Source organism: Notolabrus celidotus, chromosome 4, assembly GCF_009762535.1.
Source record: "Notolabrus celidotus isolate fNotCel1 chromosome 4, fNotCel1.pri, whole genome shotgun sequence".
NCBI lineage: Eukaryota > Metazoa > Chordata > Actinopteri > Labriformes > Labridae > Notolabrus > Notolabrus celidotus.
In genome coordinates this window covers 19,898,544-19,914,120 of record NC_048275.1, presented here as the reverse complement: position 1 = coordinate 19,914,120, position 15,577 = coordinate 19,898,544, and the positions used below count along the sequence as shown (strand labels likewise).

Genomic DNA, 15,577 nt, shown 5'->3' with positions numbered 1-15,577 from the left:
TTCATAAATAAAATACACAATGATCATAAATAAAAATACAGCAAACAATAAAAAAGATAGAATATAAAAATACAATTATAATGTCCCTATGTTATTGTGCCTGTTGAAATAGTTATTGAGAGTATGTTCGCATTAAATCTGCCTATAGCTGAACAATTTCCAGCTCAAGTTGAAATGCACTGATTGGAGTGGTATTACTTAACTTTGAAGATACTTATCACATAGTTAAACTAAACTTCAACACACTGCTTTGCTATACCATCAGACCACTCCATAGACCTCTAAAGTTCCCTCTTCACCGTCAACACTTACAGCCATCAACATCCCCTGAAAGTGAATCCACGGGGCCTGACTGTATCAGACAGACAAACAGCACATGCCCTGCTCATTTTTCAAGTTCAAGGGGGATGTCAGTGCCCTCAGATTCCCACATTCCCTGGTGTAACAGATGTCCGCCCCACGGAAACATATAGCTTAATATGTGGTTGAGTTTTGTTTGGGGACACACAGACTAAGTCAACATAAACAGAACGCATGAGAGGGCAGGCAGAAATAGGCAATCGATGCATCCTGGTGCCTCTCTATGCAATGAATTTGAAGGCCTAAGAATTGTAAAACCAGACCTGATCATATTCCCCAGTCTGCAGCCTGCAAGAGAACATGTATGTTTGGCTCATCTGTCAAAATACCACTCACTGTAGAAGTATTTGAACGCTTACAAGCAAATACTTATAACCTGTGGAATCTGCCTGCATGCACTCACTAAAAGATATGTATTAATTTACACAGGTTTTTTTGTCTTCATACATGCATATCAGTACCCTCAGCTCCAAACAGTTTCCTTAAGGCCTAGTCAAGGGGCAAACATCACATCACATCTACTGACTGTAATTCAACCCACTGCAGCTATTTTTAAAAGCCATCTCTGGCCAAGACATTTTAGCGACTTGTAATGGCGTCATTCGCCAATCAAATAAGCTTGACACAACCCTCAAAAACACAATACACACAGTCAGAAAACAATTTTAAATGTAAGTGTCATACTCTCCTATATCACTGTTCATATCTGGAGGAGTTATGGAAGTTTAGAGGATCCTAAACCCTGTTTTAATTTCCATAAATAATTACAAGCTCAGGGACCCCTGGTGCTCAGATTTACCACCCCCCTGTCAGGGTTTGGTAACACCATATAAAATCTGTGCAACGCCCACAAAGAGGGATGGTCAGCACATTCAACCATTCCTTTTGGCATTTTGAGACAAACAAAAAAAATCTAAAGAGGCAGAAAAATTGTAGTTTTATCTGCAGTTATATCAAAGCATTCACATAAAAAGGGAAGTCTTTATATGGTTGACTGAGCTATTGAGGCTAAGACCCAAATGTTATTGCAGAAAGATCAGCATATTGGATCGTTTGCACATCTTTATTCCCTTTCCCCAGTTTTGATGTATTTAGAACTGAAATCCAAACTGTTGATTAGTAAAGCCAAACACACCGATGAGATACAGGTCCACTCACCGGATTTTGTTGTAATCCTTGGAGGAGAGATAGGCCTATAAATACCAAACAGAGAAGAGGAAACCCTCGGCTCAATGCTGGTGATCTCGATCACAAGTTTACAATCCCTCACTGCCTCTGCCCCTTCCTATAGCTGGACCCAGGTCCCGGGAAGTGCAAAAAGCCTACCCTACACTGTGATGGCAGATCTTCCAGAGGGTTGGGGTTGTGGGTGGCAGCAGTGTTGGTGTCAAGATGGGAGGCGGGAGGAGGTTGAAGTTAGTATGAATAGGGATGGGGGCGGTGAAGAGGGGGGAGAAGTCCCTGTTGGCCAGCTGAAAGTGCTGATGGGGATATTAAGGGAACAAAATCATTCTCACAGATGGTTCAGAAGCCTATATTTAGTAGCAAAGACTGAGGGGAACAGAATTCAGCTATAAGATAACCTCAGAGGACTCTGGGGTGTGTTTGGGGTACACAGGGAGATTGAAAGGGGAGGAGTATGTACAAGTTCACAGTAGAGGTTTAAGGTTAAGTGTATATGTTTATATAAGGGCCATGTCAGCTTCTGTTTCACAGTGACAGTTACCTCCCTCTCCCCCTGCATTACCCTAACCTGACACTAGATTGTCACATTTTGCAGTTCCTCTGGGCATCATGTCACTGGACAGGAGTAACACTGAAGAAACAGAGCTGAGAAACTAGAATTGTGTGCAAGTCCTTAACCTAATTGTTCCAATTTAAATGTACCAGAGAGCACAAAATGGCCAACTGAAAAACAAGGCATTTTTTTGTCCGGTACATTTGTGATTTTGTTTGCAATGAAAAACCTAAACATTTTAACATTCTGTTCTGAGTGTGTCCAAAGCTTCCCCGGTCCCCTGTGTATTACTCAAAAGAAGTGAGTGTAGTAATGGCAAGATTCTCCACAATGCCAGTGCATTGTATTTTGAATCAACCGATTGATTAAGCCTTCGGTTTGTTTTTTATCCAGTCACTTAGATGTATTGAATGAACAACTGGTAGAATATTAACTCCACCTTGTGTTGTGGGAACCTCAAAGTTAATTTAAATAAACAATTCAGGAGACTATCCTCTGGGTCTCTTTTTTCTGTCACACTACAGTTGATAGAGTTGTGCAGTATACTTTGCATATTTTTTTATCAAGTTTAATAAAATGAATGGAAAATAATGATCAGAAGTTTGTATCCCTGTTCTTAACCCCTGTAGTGCCTAAGTAAAGAAAAATGGAGCAAAACAAATTGTAAGGCCATAATGGCGTCATAATCTCACAACCTATTTGTCACATCAAAGCATTATGTTTTATAGGTTTATTTGTAGTTTAAATCTATAGTAAATCAAATAGGATATTAAAGTTAAACTTTAGAGATTATATTGTAATAAATGGGTTCCCTCCATCCATCCATTATCTATACCACATGTCCTGTTTGAGGTGCAGAAGGGCTGGAGTCAATCACCAATCACAAGGATCACAAACAGAGACAAACAACCAGTAACACTCACACCTGTGGCAAATTGAGAGTCACCGATTATCATAACTAGGATGTCTTTGGACTGTAGGAGGAAGCAGGACTTCCCCGGACACCCACACCCACGCACACGGAGAACTTGCAGGCATGCATACTTCACAATCTGGAATTTGAGTATGAAATGGAGTAGATGCATGCTGCATACAACATTGGGGTCCTCAGTGAGCTTTAGAGTCAACTTAATATGATTTTCATCTAAAAGTCGTCCAGGTTTTGCTGATCTTCAGCTATTACAGACAAGAAATAGAAAACATGGCTGACTATGAGTTGTGACTGAATGTTTTTGAGGGTGTTTTCTGACCCCTGTTGAATTGAATTCTTCCATGAGAATTCTGTACCAAATCAAAACCATGCTTTGTGACATGTTACTTATACATTGTGTCTTAATAACTATTTTTTCCCTTTGCTTAATAGAAAGGGATATAATACTTCCTAATATAATTTTATGGCATTGGGGCAGTTTCCTCCACAAAGTTTTCATGCCTTCTATGAAACCTTGAAATATATTTTTTCCCCCCCAAATGTTATGCTAGAGAAAGTGAGGGTGGTAGTCACATTAAAATAAATTAAAATAAATCATGTCATAAGTGCTAAGCCTGTTTACTCAGTTATATTACTATGGCTACTGTACATGGCCTTTTATCACATCTGAAAAATAAACTTTCCAGAAGCTGAGCCCCCAGTTTATTTTTATGTGATCTTTTTGAAACGGTTAAATTAAGAAGCTTTCTTGATTACAGTTCTGTACTGTCAAAATGCCATTTTTCCTATTAATAGTCTTGTGTTTGGATATTAACAGCCCTATATATAGGCACCCTGCGCATGTAAAAGTTGGCAACAAAATGACCCTCTAATTGCACACCCTCACAAAGCATCAGTGAACTCACACACTCAGTGCTACATCTGGTGGCAAATGTTCATTCTGCACAAACATGAAGTCTTACTCAGTTTTATCAGAACACCACAGGTAAGACTATAACTGTCTTTTTTTAAAAACACACCTAAAGGAAGTGTTACAAGGTGAGTATTTACACCTTTCTGCTTGTTTGGTTGTTTTCTGGAGTGTAAAGCTCTGAGAAAGTTTATGTGTTGGCCAGACACCACATTGGCTTTGTGGTTACATTTAGACTATCAGAATGTTTATTTACTCTTGTTAATGCAGATAAGAAAGATAAACTTCATTGTTTTGGTCGTGGGTCACCCTTGTGAGCAGATACTATGATTTTGTCAGTTTTGGGGATTTCCCTCAAGCTTAATTAACATCTGTGTCATAGTAGATTGGAATCCTTGGAAGAGATAAGTTCATGATGTGTTGACACTCTATCATGGTCTTATATTGCATGTCTTTGTTTTGCCTCAGCCAACCCACATAAAGTGTGGTGCCCAGATACACTCAGGGGAAAGTATTACCTTTACCCTTACAGTTAAGTAAAGTTAGGTGATGAATCTGCCTGCCCTTTAGTTGTGCTGGATGTGAAGCGTCAAGTAATTTCCCTTTCAACATTCAGTTATTTCTCTCTCTCTCGTCTATCTCTCTCTCTCTCCTCTCTCTCTCTCTCTCTCCCTCTCTCTCTCTCTCTCTCCCTCTCTCCTCTCTCTGTCTCTCTCTGTCTCTCTCTGTCTCACTCTGTCTCTCCTACTCTCAATTTCAATAATCTCTTTTAACCTCACACCCTCTAGCTGTAATTGGAAGTGCTCTTGTGTATGTACTTCACTTGTGTTTTCAAACACTACTGGCTGCTGAAGATTCATTGTTTACCCCTTTGAAGTTAGCTTGGCTTGTTACAGTACACCCTCTCTGGTCTTGTCATTTTTATGACATTAGTTACAATCAGTGATATTTATTTATTAGTGCTATTATATATTCATTTGATTTATACCCTTCTTCTGGGGTTGTTTTTTTGGTAACTTATCATATTTTGTGCATGTTAAAAATGCTGATGCTCGGGTTAACTAGACACAACAATCATCTTATGAAAAATCCTGAGAAATTAGGAATTTCTGGTCTTCTTAAAAGCCTCTTCAGGATCCATCCTTGACGTTTTTAGTGACATTTGAAATGTGTGTGTGCTTGTGTGTGTGTGTTCTGTAATAAAAGGCCATAAATAATTGTAACCTTTTGATGTATAGTTAAACATATATTTTTATTAAAACTAATATACACTTACAATTATTGTATTGCTTACTCATTAATACCATGATTTGACACATACATGCATGTACATGAAAAGACAAGAGTAGGATCACACAATTAACAATAGGGGCAGTCTAAAATAAGGTGTGTGAGACAACTGGAGAGCTTTCAATTCTAATTTAATCCTTTAAAACTCTCTTGTTCTGCTATCAGAATAAACTCCTCCTGAGCATTCGTAACTACATTCTCATACTCAATGTGTAATCAAGCTATATTCATGATACCTATATCTTTATCTACCTCCATTTTAATATTTTTGTTGTGTGTGTGTGTGTGTGTGTGTGTGTGTGTGTGGGGGGGGGGGGGGGGGGGGGGGGGGGGGGGGGTAGCATTCTAAAACCAATGAAAATGTAGGTAAAATATACTAGAAATGGTAAAAAGAAAAAAAAAAAAAAAGAAGCAAAAGTATCTCCACAAGAATTTCACAATAAAAAAAGTCATAATAATTAAGTCTTTGAAACCACTTGTTTCACTTAACATACCCAGTCCCTCAAGGTCATTTCCATGCTTATTAAGCAACCAAAAACATTGAGTACCAAACTTTCCTGGTCTTTCCTAACATCTACAGGCTGTGGGATTTCACAACTATGTACAATTTCACCATAAATCCCGATTTTTGCCATACAATCATTGACCATAACCCTTATGTGAAATGATGGGCTATGGAACTCATTCAGTAAACCGGCCAAACTTTATTCCTCCTTCATTCCCCTCTACTGCCACTCTTATTTCTTGACCCCTTCATTATAAAAGCTGGCGATTCTCGGTCAGCTGACTTCCCCTTGCACTCATTTAGATTAAATCACAAGTAAACAAAACGAAAAACAACATTCCTTCATCTGTGTTATTTGTTTAATAAAAGTTAATAATTCACATAAATACCTGCAAAGATCACACTTATACTAAATAGGCTGTGCTGTGCCTAATGGAGGCAATAGTGTCCAGTGACAAGTGTACATTCATTGACAGCCTGGGCATATTTTAAATGTGACCCATGCTTAAAAGATAGCATTTCTCTCTTGATATGGCAAGCAGAGGTTTTGTGCTCTAGGTCACTTAAACTTCCCTTGCAAGAGAAAACCGTGTCTTACCATCTGATGCCAAGTTGTGCTGAAAAGTAAAAAAAAAAAATTAAAAAAAATTAGAATTTCCAAAGGGGTCATGCACTATTAAAATATTTGGATAAGAAGGCCCGGTCCTCATGGATTTCTTCTTGATAATGCGACAAAGTGAATGCACTTTTTGCAAATCAATCACCTTCCAACATAAAGCCCTGCAATTTTCTTTTATGATCCTTCACCACACTACAACATAAATCTTCAATGATTTAATCCTACATCAGGATTGCAACTGTTCATTTTAAATATCTTTCAGACATTTCAAGTTTCAAAGAATAATCAGTACAGGCTCTGTTTAGATGGTATTTCTGCTAAATTAGTAGAAGAGATCTCCAGAAGCCTTACACAAACCTCCCCAGGACAGGCATATGGTGAACTAAACAGCATTCACTATGTGCTAGTATACAATATTACTGTCACTCAGATAAATGTGTAAATAAATGGCAAAAGAAATGTGAAAAACAGCATTTATAGACTAAGTAGATATTCATGCATTGAGCAGAAAATCTCCCATTACTATTTCCCAAAACTTGATGTATTATCTTTAAATTATTATTTTGCTCAACCAAACACCAAAACCCAAAGTCATCTTGCAATTCATGACACACGCAAGAAAAGAAAACAATATTTTCATACTGTTTAACAATAGATATCTGGTATTTCACTGGACTAGAACAATAAACTAGTACAAATTATTATTGTTAAGTTTGATGCTCTTTACAGTGCCCCTGGCCTCCAAACATGGGGCTGGACACCTCCCCTAGTGGCAACAAAACGTGGTTTGGGAGCCTGAACTGGGTCAGATCTGATTGGGGGCAAAGAAGCAAGGATACTAAGCTCAGGAGCTTTGGAACTGCTTCGCTGTCTGGAGCCCACTGTTGTATGACACTGGAGTGTAAGGTTTAGGAACTGAGGGGGGTACAGGGTTTTGAAATGGGCCGGCAGAAAATTTGGGCAGGCTGGGCAGTCCACCTGGTTGGTAAGAGGTGTAGCTGAAGTTGGGGCATTGACTGGTGCTTCAGACAAGAAAGGGGGTCGGGTAGGAGTGAAATCAGAAGGAGGAGGGGAAATCGCTGGAATGAGTGAGGCGTTCTCCAAGGGTGGTGGCTGAGCGGGGTGCAATCACTTTGGGGGTCAGAGTGGGAGCTGACATGGGTGTGGGTGTTGAGAATCGTTTGACCTCAAAGACGCGGGCTGTTTTAACAGGGATTTGCTTTGGTGGGGTTAATGAGCTGCCCACCATTGTGTAGTCCCTTGCTGCTGCCTCTGAGCCTGATAGGAAGGCATGGCTGACAGATTAGCAGCACTGCCCCCATAGTTGAACATGGCAGAGTTAAGCTGGTAGGGCTGCTCCTCATGAAATCCAGAGCTTTGATGCCATCTTTTTGGGAGCCCCTCGACCTCTGCTGTCTGGCTTGGCAGTTTCCCTCTGAGGCCCTAAAGGGATGGACGGGGCCAGGAGTGGGTTGTACCCAATAGGTGGAGGCGCACGGACATTCGGGGAGTATTTCCACTGAGAGGGAGTGGTAGGAGAGTCAGAGGAGTCAAATGGTTGAGCCACACTTTGGGAGGCCAATTCCTGCTGATAAGGGGTCTCGGGTGGGCTCTCCACTACATACATACCCATACGATTCTGCCTGCGGGCAAACAGCTGGGCTCCTTTACCGCCTGCTTGAAGAAACTGTGGGGCCTCTTGAATGACCCGAGGCTTGGGTGCAACTGGAGGAGGTGCCCTTCCCATGCTAGCCTCACCACTTCTCTCCTCTTCTAAACCATCATAAATTCCTTCAGACTGTGGTTGGCCATATTTGTGTCGTGTGGACCTGTCATCAAGGTTCTGTACCATAGACAGTAGTTCAGGATTGGGTAATTTTTTGTGATTCTGGTACATGAAACATTGGTTTGGGTTTTCCAGTGCGCCGACGTGCCTCAAGTAAGATTCCTGTTTTACTTGTCTGACCAGGGGCAGGTGTTGGAGCTACAGCTTCTGGTTGGGACACCACTGATACAGGAGCTACAGGTGCCCTAGAATACTGTGATGGGATGGTACTTCAGGTAGATGCACTGGGGCAACTAGGTCAGTTAAACCAGGATTATATGGTACACAAGGAACAGGGACTGGTGCCATCGAGGGTTGGGGAGCTATTGGCATTGAAGGTATAGGCATGTGGGGAACAGTTGCAAATGGAGCCTGTTGAACTGTAGTTATTGGTGATAACTGGATTTTCTCCACAGAGGTAGAGTATGCCAGAGGGTGAAAGGGAACAGACGCTTCTGTTGCTGGTGCCAAGGAACCTTGAGGTACTGAGGATGACTGGTAGGACACTGACAGAGGACCAGGTGACATTAACGATGGGGCATAAGGTAGTTCAGAAGCAGTGGAGAATGGCGGTTGCACAACAGCTGCTGAGGCCGGACGCTTTTGTCTTTGTCACAGATGGCCGGAAAGCTACAGGGGCAGTTGCTGCTCTAATGCTATAAAGCCAGGAGTGAAAGGACGTGCTGTTCTGTTGAGAACATTACTTGCAGGTAGTTCTGGTAATGGTGTTTCAGCTGGTGGTGCAGGTCTAGTAAGAACAGTAACTGTGCCAGTGCCTGGTTTGGGTGCCACGGGCGGAGGTGACATCACCATACTAGCAGTACTAACTGCAGAGGAGGAAAGGTCCCCATTAGACATTCCATGGGCTGCAACCGGGCCAAAAACCTGAGACGGCTCTTGCTGTAGGGTTGAAGGACCTGATGGTAACATCTGTGGTGCCTGGAGGATTGGTTGCATCTGTATTTACATACCATCTCTGGATATATTTGAGACTGCTCTTGGACTCGGAACTGTGGATTAGTCTGAGGTTGTGCTGCCTCTACCTTCTTGGCATGCTCAGCAGCCCTCTTTCTCTGCTGCTCAAACAACTGAGCGCCCTTGCCTGTAGTGTCACTCAACCCTGGACTTGGAGCATCCTCCGCCCCATCTCCTCTACCTTCAGTGCCTGCAGTTGCCCTCTTCTCTAGCATATCAATGTAGTCACTATCCCAAGTTGGGTCAGGGACTGCTGAGAAGGCATCATCATCAAACTCGGATCACTGCCAGGGAATACTATCCTCCTCTTGTGAGTCCTGACACCTATCCTCATCCACACTGCCGAAGCTGGTGAGGGTGTACTTCTTGGACCGCTGTCGCCTCTTTTTGAACATCAGGACCCCCTTGGAGTGAGGGTTAGGTGCATCAGTCAGTAGGGATGCAATCGTACGACACTTGCTTTTGCTTCCTTTACATGCTTGTCCTGTGGTGTATCCCCTCGGTTTAGTTCTGCGGAGTTCAAAGCCATAGCAGTTAGTCACATGTGCACAATATCAAAATAGCTGTGATAAAGAAGTCTTGATCAACTGTTTTCAATTTAAAACAAAATATTGATGCTGACAAGCATCTAAACATTCCCTGACCCCTATTCTTTCAACAGGCATCTGTCTCTTAACTTGCCGCAGCAGCACTTTGGCTTCTAACATTGGCTTGGGTAAAGGATACATTTGCACATTGTTAGTCCAATATACTCTGGTACTAGGTTAGATGTTCTCGGGCATCTAAGTTAGCTAAAACTATTTTCTGGCTCCTGGAAGCTAGTATGTTGTAGGTGACCCGAAGGAAAACTTAGACATATCCTTTAGCATGTTATCAGATTAAACAGATAATTATAAGTGACCTAATTCTGTTTCTGTATTATGTAATGTCATGTGAAGGGGGGTCTTATGCCTGCTTTGCCACTTGATACCTTGAAGCAGCTGTAGATGCTTTTCAGTTTGTTGGGTTTCACTAGGGTTTTTAAAAACCTAACTGAAGGTAAATAAGGCAAACCATATCAACCCTGCTTGATCTAAAGATTTTATTGGGGTTATATTGGAACTCAATCCCGACCAAGATTAGAGACTGTACAAGCCTCAGTGTTTTTAAAAGTAAACTGAAATTATGTCTCAAGGAAAAACAATCCTGTAATCACTGAGTTAATCATCTAAATGCATCAAACTAGAGACAATGAAATGTAATGTTAAATGTGTTGTTATTAGTGATGGACTGTGTTGAGTAGCCTATGTATTGTTTTAAATGCTTTTATGTTTTTATCATTTGTATTGCACAGTCTTTTACATCTTCCTGCCCAGGGAGCACAGATAAAAATTAGCTTATAGCTAACTCTGGCTTGACAGTTTTTGTTTTGCATGGCTCCTGTCAAATAAACTAATAAATAAATAAAATAAATAAATTGACTAATATAAAAATAATAATACATTAAAACGAATCATGGTTTTTGAAGGTCAATTGTCAAATTAAATGACTGGGGCAAAATGGGCTTCCAAATTTATTATTCACATTAATTTAAAACATATACTCAAAAACTATTTCTTATTTGAGATACTTTGACCCAGTTATATGAATAACAACATAATCAAACAGCCATACATAAAGCAAGAGCAGTAATTATTAGAAATATGTGGCTAGGCTCCTGTCAATTGTTTTTACTTAGCTATACTTACTTGCTTGCTTGGCCTTTTCCACGTAGGTTGTAGTAAGCTCCTCATCAATAGGTTTACTCAAAGGACCACCATCGGAACCAGCTGGCTGCGGGAACTTAGCATCAGTGCCTCTTTTGCCCTCTCAGGGAAACCAGTGGCACGTTGGATGGTTCTAGAAAGCCACTATCCTCCTCTTGCCCTCCATCACGTGGCCCCTGGTCATCTGCTGAGAGATGATGGAAGACGTCTCAGTGGATGTCTGGAGGACCACATTCCTGGACCAGGAGGCTGGTAAATCACCTCCCTTCTTGCCACCCCTGGTAGTCCTCCTCCTCCATCTCCATCCGTCCCACGTCCAGCCAGCAAACTAGGGTAAACATGTGCATCAGGAGCACTGTCATAGCCACTCATCTGATGTCTCCCCGCCCTCAGGGGAGGTTCGTCCTGATGGTTTCATAGGGTTGGAATTGCTGGGACTACGGCGTTTCTGCCGCCGCTGCCTCTCATAGCCAGCCACATCTGCATCACTGTCAGTCTCGCCATAATAAGCCTCACTACCAGGAGGGGATGTCAATCCACTGGTTATAGAGGAGTGGCTACGGTGGACCTCCCGGACAGGTGCATGGTGATGGTGGGTGGGCGACATGGCAGCAGAGCAGCACGATACTCTTTGTCTATACGGGGAGATGGGCACGGGTCACAAGCACCACGGACTGAAAACCAGCAGGCACCCTGCAAACAATTTGATGTTTCAATGTACAGATTAGGCAAAACAAAAGCATAAAGATAGGTTAGAAATATCTGATCTTTACTGGATTTTGTCTTTCCTTAAAGTAAATGGGACTTAAAATATTGTTGGTTAAAATGATTTTAACTTATTTTTTAAATGTAACAAGTAGTTTCGAACACGTCACACGTAGATAGTGCATGCTTTGTGTCAGGTTCATCATATTAGGTCACCAATAGTAACAAATAAATAATAACAATGTATTTATAACATTTTTTAAGTAACAACGATATTACTCTTGATTCTAACCTTTTGACCCTGATGTGTAATAACCCAGGGGAGCTGTCAATGAGGTCCATGGCCTGGGCGTGGGAAAGTGTCCCACATGGTTGTTCGTTAATAGACACCAGCTCATCAGCTTCCCGTAGCCCAGCCCTGCATGCCTTGCTGCGTTTACGTACCTGCAGGGGAAAAAATATATTAACACCCACACATTTATTGAAAAATTACTCAAATGTTAAGTTTTGATTCGTAATTTAACATGTGTTTTAGCTATGACCCAAATCTATTTTTCAGTCTTCTGGTTTCAGTCCAAGACAGCTCTGAAATCTTTCAGGAGACATCAAAGTCAGTCATACTGTATGTCTCAAGGGCCCATCTCAAGTGAAGCCTCAAGGTCTTGTGAGCGAGCCCAAGTCCTACAACTCAAGTTTTTCACAATGGAATGGTAGCACCTAATGAGAAGGGCATGCATTCACATTGGGGGCAAACGTGTACTGCCAAATCCCCTATTCACAGTAGTAATTAAATACTCAAGTTAAGCAGAGCCTACTTTTTTAATTACATTCTGTTGTATCAGGGTTTTATTACACTGAACATGACTAGCAACAGAAGTCCAACTATCTAGTTTCAGGTCAGATTTGTCTCTTTTTCTCTGCTTTTTTTATTTCCTTTTGTATTGGGTTAAATATTGGGCTGTAGGGGATATAAGAGAAAAACTGACCCTGATATGCTACTGTCTTGTCTTGTTTATGGTAGTGACTGACAGCAAGCAGGTTTTGCACTGACAGCTTGATCTTGCTGCGGACGTATGCCACATATTGCAGCTTGAGTGGACCACTCACACACACTTTAAATGTGAAATGCCAGCCAGCAGCCATTCTTTTGGTGTTCTGCTATTTGTGCCCAAGGTCTGTCAGGACCATGGCGTTATGCCCACTCTAAATTGCCTTAGGTCTATGAAAACATGTCAAAATGCCCTACATTAAATTAAATCCAGATTTTCAAAGATCATGATAGCAGATTAAACTGAACAACATGATGGCACTGTCTTGTATCAAACATGTGTTTTATGTTGGATTTTAGAGATAATAAAACACAGCTTTGGTTGACCTAATTAGTTTTTCTTTTAGCTATTCTTGTTTGCCTGTAATGGAATCCCACATCCCCATTTAGCTAAGCCTTTCAAAGTGTTTTGTGCCTGCTTGTGGTCCAGGATGTCAGTTATTCATTTAGTCAGTCACCTTGTGGTTTCAAGTCATAACAGTTAGATTGATCTTACTTGCTTGCACAAACACACCGCTAATACAAACTATACATAAAGTCATATAAATAAACTCAACATGTGCATGCATTGCCCACAGGCACAAATGCAGCACTGACACACAGGCTCTCTCAGTTCAGCCCCACACTGCCACCTGTTCTGAACGTAGTATGAGACCTGACAAGATTACACCTTCCTGCTCTCAGGGGTGAAGGAGCATGCTTTTGGATAGCTGGACTGAAACAGCTGTTGTCCGCCACCATAAAGGTGATTTGGTGTCCCATGGCACTGTGTACACACTACCACATTCTGCACAAGTCAACTACATGTAGGATTAACATTTTGAAGAGCAACAATGCTTTACATGCTAAATAGTATGTTAGTTTTGTTTTATCATGACATGGGGGATTTACTCAGAGGTATAATCAAGAGGTGTGTGATCCACAACATAATTTATTCCCGCACAATTCTTTCTGTTGCCTCTTTTAAAACATTTAACCACCGGAAGGTGATATTTTCAACTTCATGCCTGTTGTGAACTAACCAACAAAACTGTTTCAATTCTAGAAAAAGATTTTATAAAAATATATATAGGGTAAACACAGGGTTTAGCTGTTAGGTGTCCATTTGCACGAGAACCTGCAGAAAAAGTCATGGTTCTTCTCTAAGCAGCAAGATACCAAGGAGCACATGTACGAAATAGTGTGTGGGTACTTTTTTGAGTACTGAGCTGAAACACACACCTTGGCGGAGCCTGTGACCTGCTGCTTCTCAACCAAATATAGCAACTTAGAAAAGTAGTTCCGCTAAGTCAACAGTTTTGAAAATGGGTGTGGATACACGTGTTTGTATAATTATGTGCATATTTGCATGCATCGTGTGTGCAGGCCTACTAAAACCAACTATCATATGCAGATCACTCTTGAAAAAGATTACATAGAGAAAACCCAAGTCCCCCACCCAACCCCCAACCCCCAAAAAAGGGACAAGGTTGAATGAGGGCAGAGCAGCAACTTTGGATCAGTGATTTTTCATAAGTCATGTGATGAATTAGGATTACCTGGAACGGACTCGATGCAAGAAAAATAAGAGATCAATTTGAGGGCAGGAAAGGTAACGACAATTAATTTCTTAACTACATTTATTTTTTAGAAATGCTTATTTTTCTTCTTGAAGGCCCAATCGGTCCTTAAATCCAACACGTATTCACCTTTGGCTCATGTACCATCTTTGCCTTCAGTATGGAGATCGAGATTCACATCTAGACTCCATTACTAGGGATTAATATGGGACAAAATTCTTGTGAAGAATTTGCTTTAGGGTGGTAAAATGAGCTGGGCAGCTCTTTATGAACAGCTATGAGCTCAAATCATTTATTAATGTCTTTATCATAAACACCAATATTGCTTGAGTCTGTCGTAAATCAGTAACCCTGAGAACTGAACTAATTTCAGTATAGCATGACATCTATTGCTCACCAATGTGGTCCAAATAATCTCAGGTAACCTTCCAGCTAAAAGTTGACCAAGCATGGCTGGAGTGGTTTGGAGGTTCTCAATGAAAATATGACGTGATGGAAACGTACAAGTAATTTGCATGTATAAGATCTGGTCATGGGTGAAATATTTGCCACAAACTTGTCACAGTAATGACAAACTTACAATCAAGCAAGGACATTAATATGCCAAAATGCTGACTGCTATTGCACTTTACACTCCTGTTGCAAAAGATGAAGGACAGTTCAAGAAAGTTGCACTAAGTTAAAAAAAAACAGCACAAAAACAATTAGGACAAGTTCAGATTTTCTGGTCACTATGGTAATTTAACGAGGACGTTTGGCTTCATGCAGTTTAATAAGACAAGCACCATTCAGTGGAAGATATGCGACAAGGTTGCCCTACATTCCCTGCTGAACTTGAAGTTTGAATTTCACCCAATCATCATCAGTGCGCATTGCATGAAGACCATTCTTAAACAAGGAGAGATCTCATATTCAGGGCCTCAAACCAACCTTGCATGACAGCCAATATTCCATTTCAACTTTGTTCACAGCTTCTTAAATCTCTTTTCTTAAATCTCCACCTAATATATCTCAGCTGATGTTTCCCTTTTCCTTAGCAAGGCTGTTAAATCTAACACAGGATTCTACTTTCCACTTAGAGACACATAAGTGAATTATTCCTTTTGAACATTTTTAGAAACCTGCCTTACCTTAGCCACCTGAAGTGGTTTCTGATGTTCCACACCTCCCTGGAGACGAAAGCCCCATGGTGCTCCACCAGACAGTGTAATTATCACTTCCTCTGCAACCATTGTTCTGCTCTCTCTTTTTTATCTTTACGTCTCTTTCTTGGTTATTTCGGCTCCTCTCTTTCTTGGTTATTTTCAGCTCCTCGTTATGTTTTAATATTTCTTCTGGGGGGCCCTCAGTGCATTGGCCCCATGGTC

The 15,577-nt window shown here is 41.1% G+C and overlaps 1 protein-coding gene across 1 annotated transcript; it reads right to left on the bottom strand.

Annotated features, from left to right (window-relative positions):
* Positions 1–7,076: 7,076 nt before the first annotated feature.
* On the bottom strand, positions 7,077–15,442 carry synpo2la (synaptopodin 2-like a). The gene is given in 23 exon segments (XM_034681244.1): positions 7,077–7,206; positions 7,208–7,340; positions 7,343–7,431; positions 7,433–7,607; positions 7,610–7,711; positions 7,714–7,755; positions 7,758–8,239; positions 8,241–8,406; positions 8,409–8,782; positions 8,784–8,838; positions 8,841–9,141; positions 9,144–9,619; positions 9,622–9,663; positions 10,881–10,949; positions 10,952–11,008; positions 11,011–11,091; positions 11,094–11,123; positions 11,126–11,271; positions 11,273–11,510; positions 11,513–11,551; positions 11,554–11,591; positions 11,896–12,047; positions 15,341–15,442. Coding segments are annotated over 23 exon segments (3,519 nt in total).
* Between the last annotated feature and the right edge of the window lie 135 nt (positions 15,443–15,577).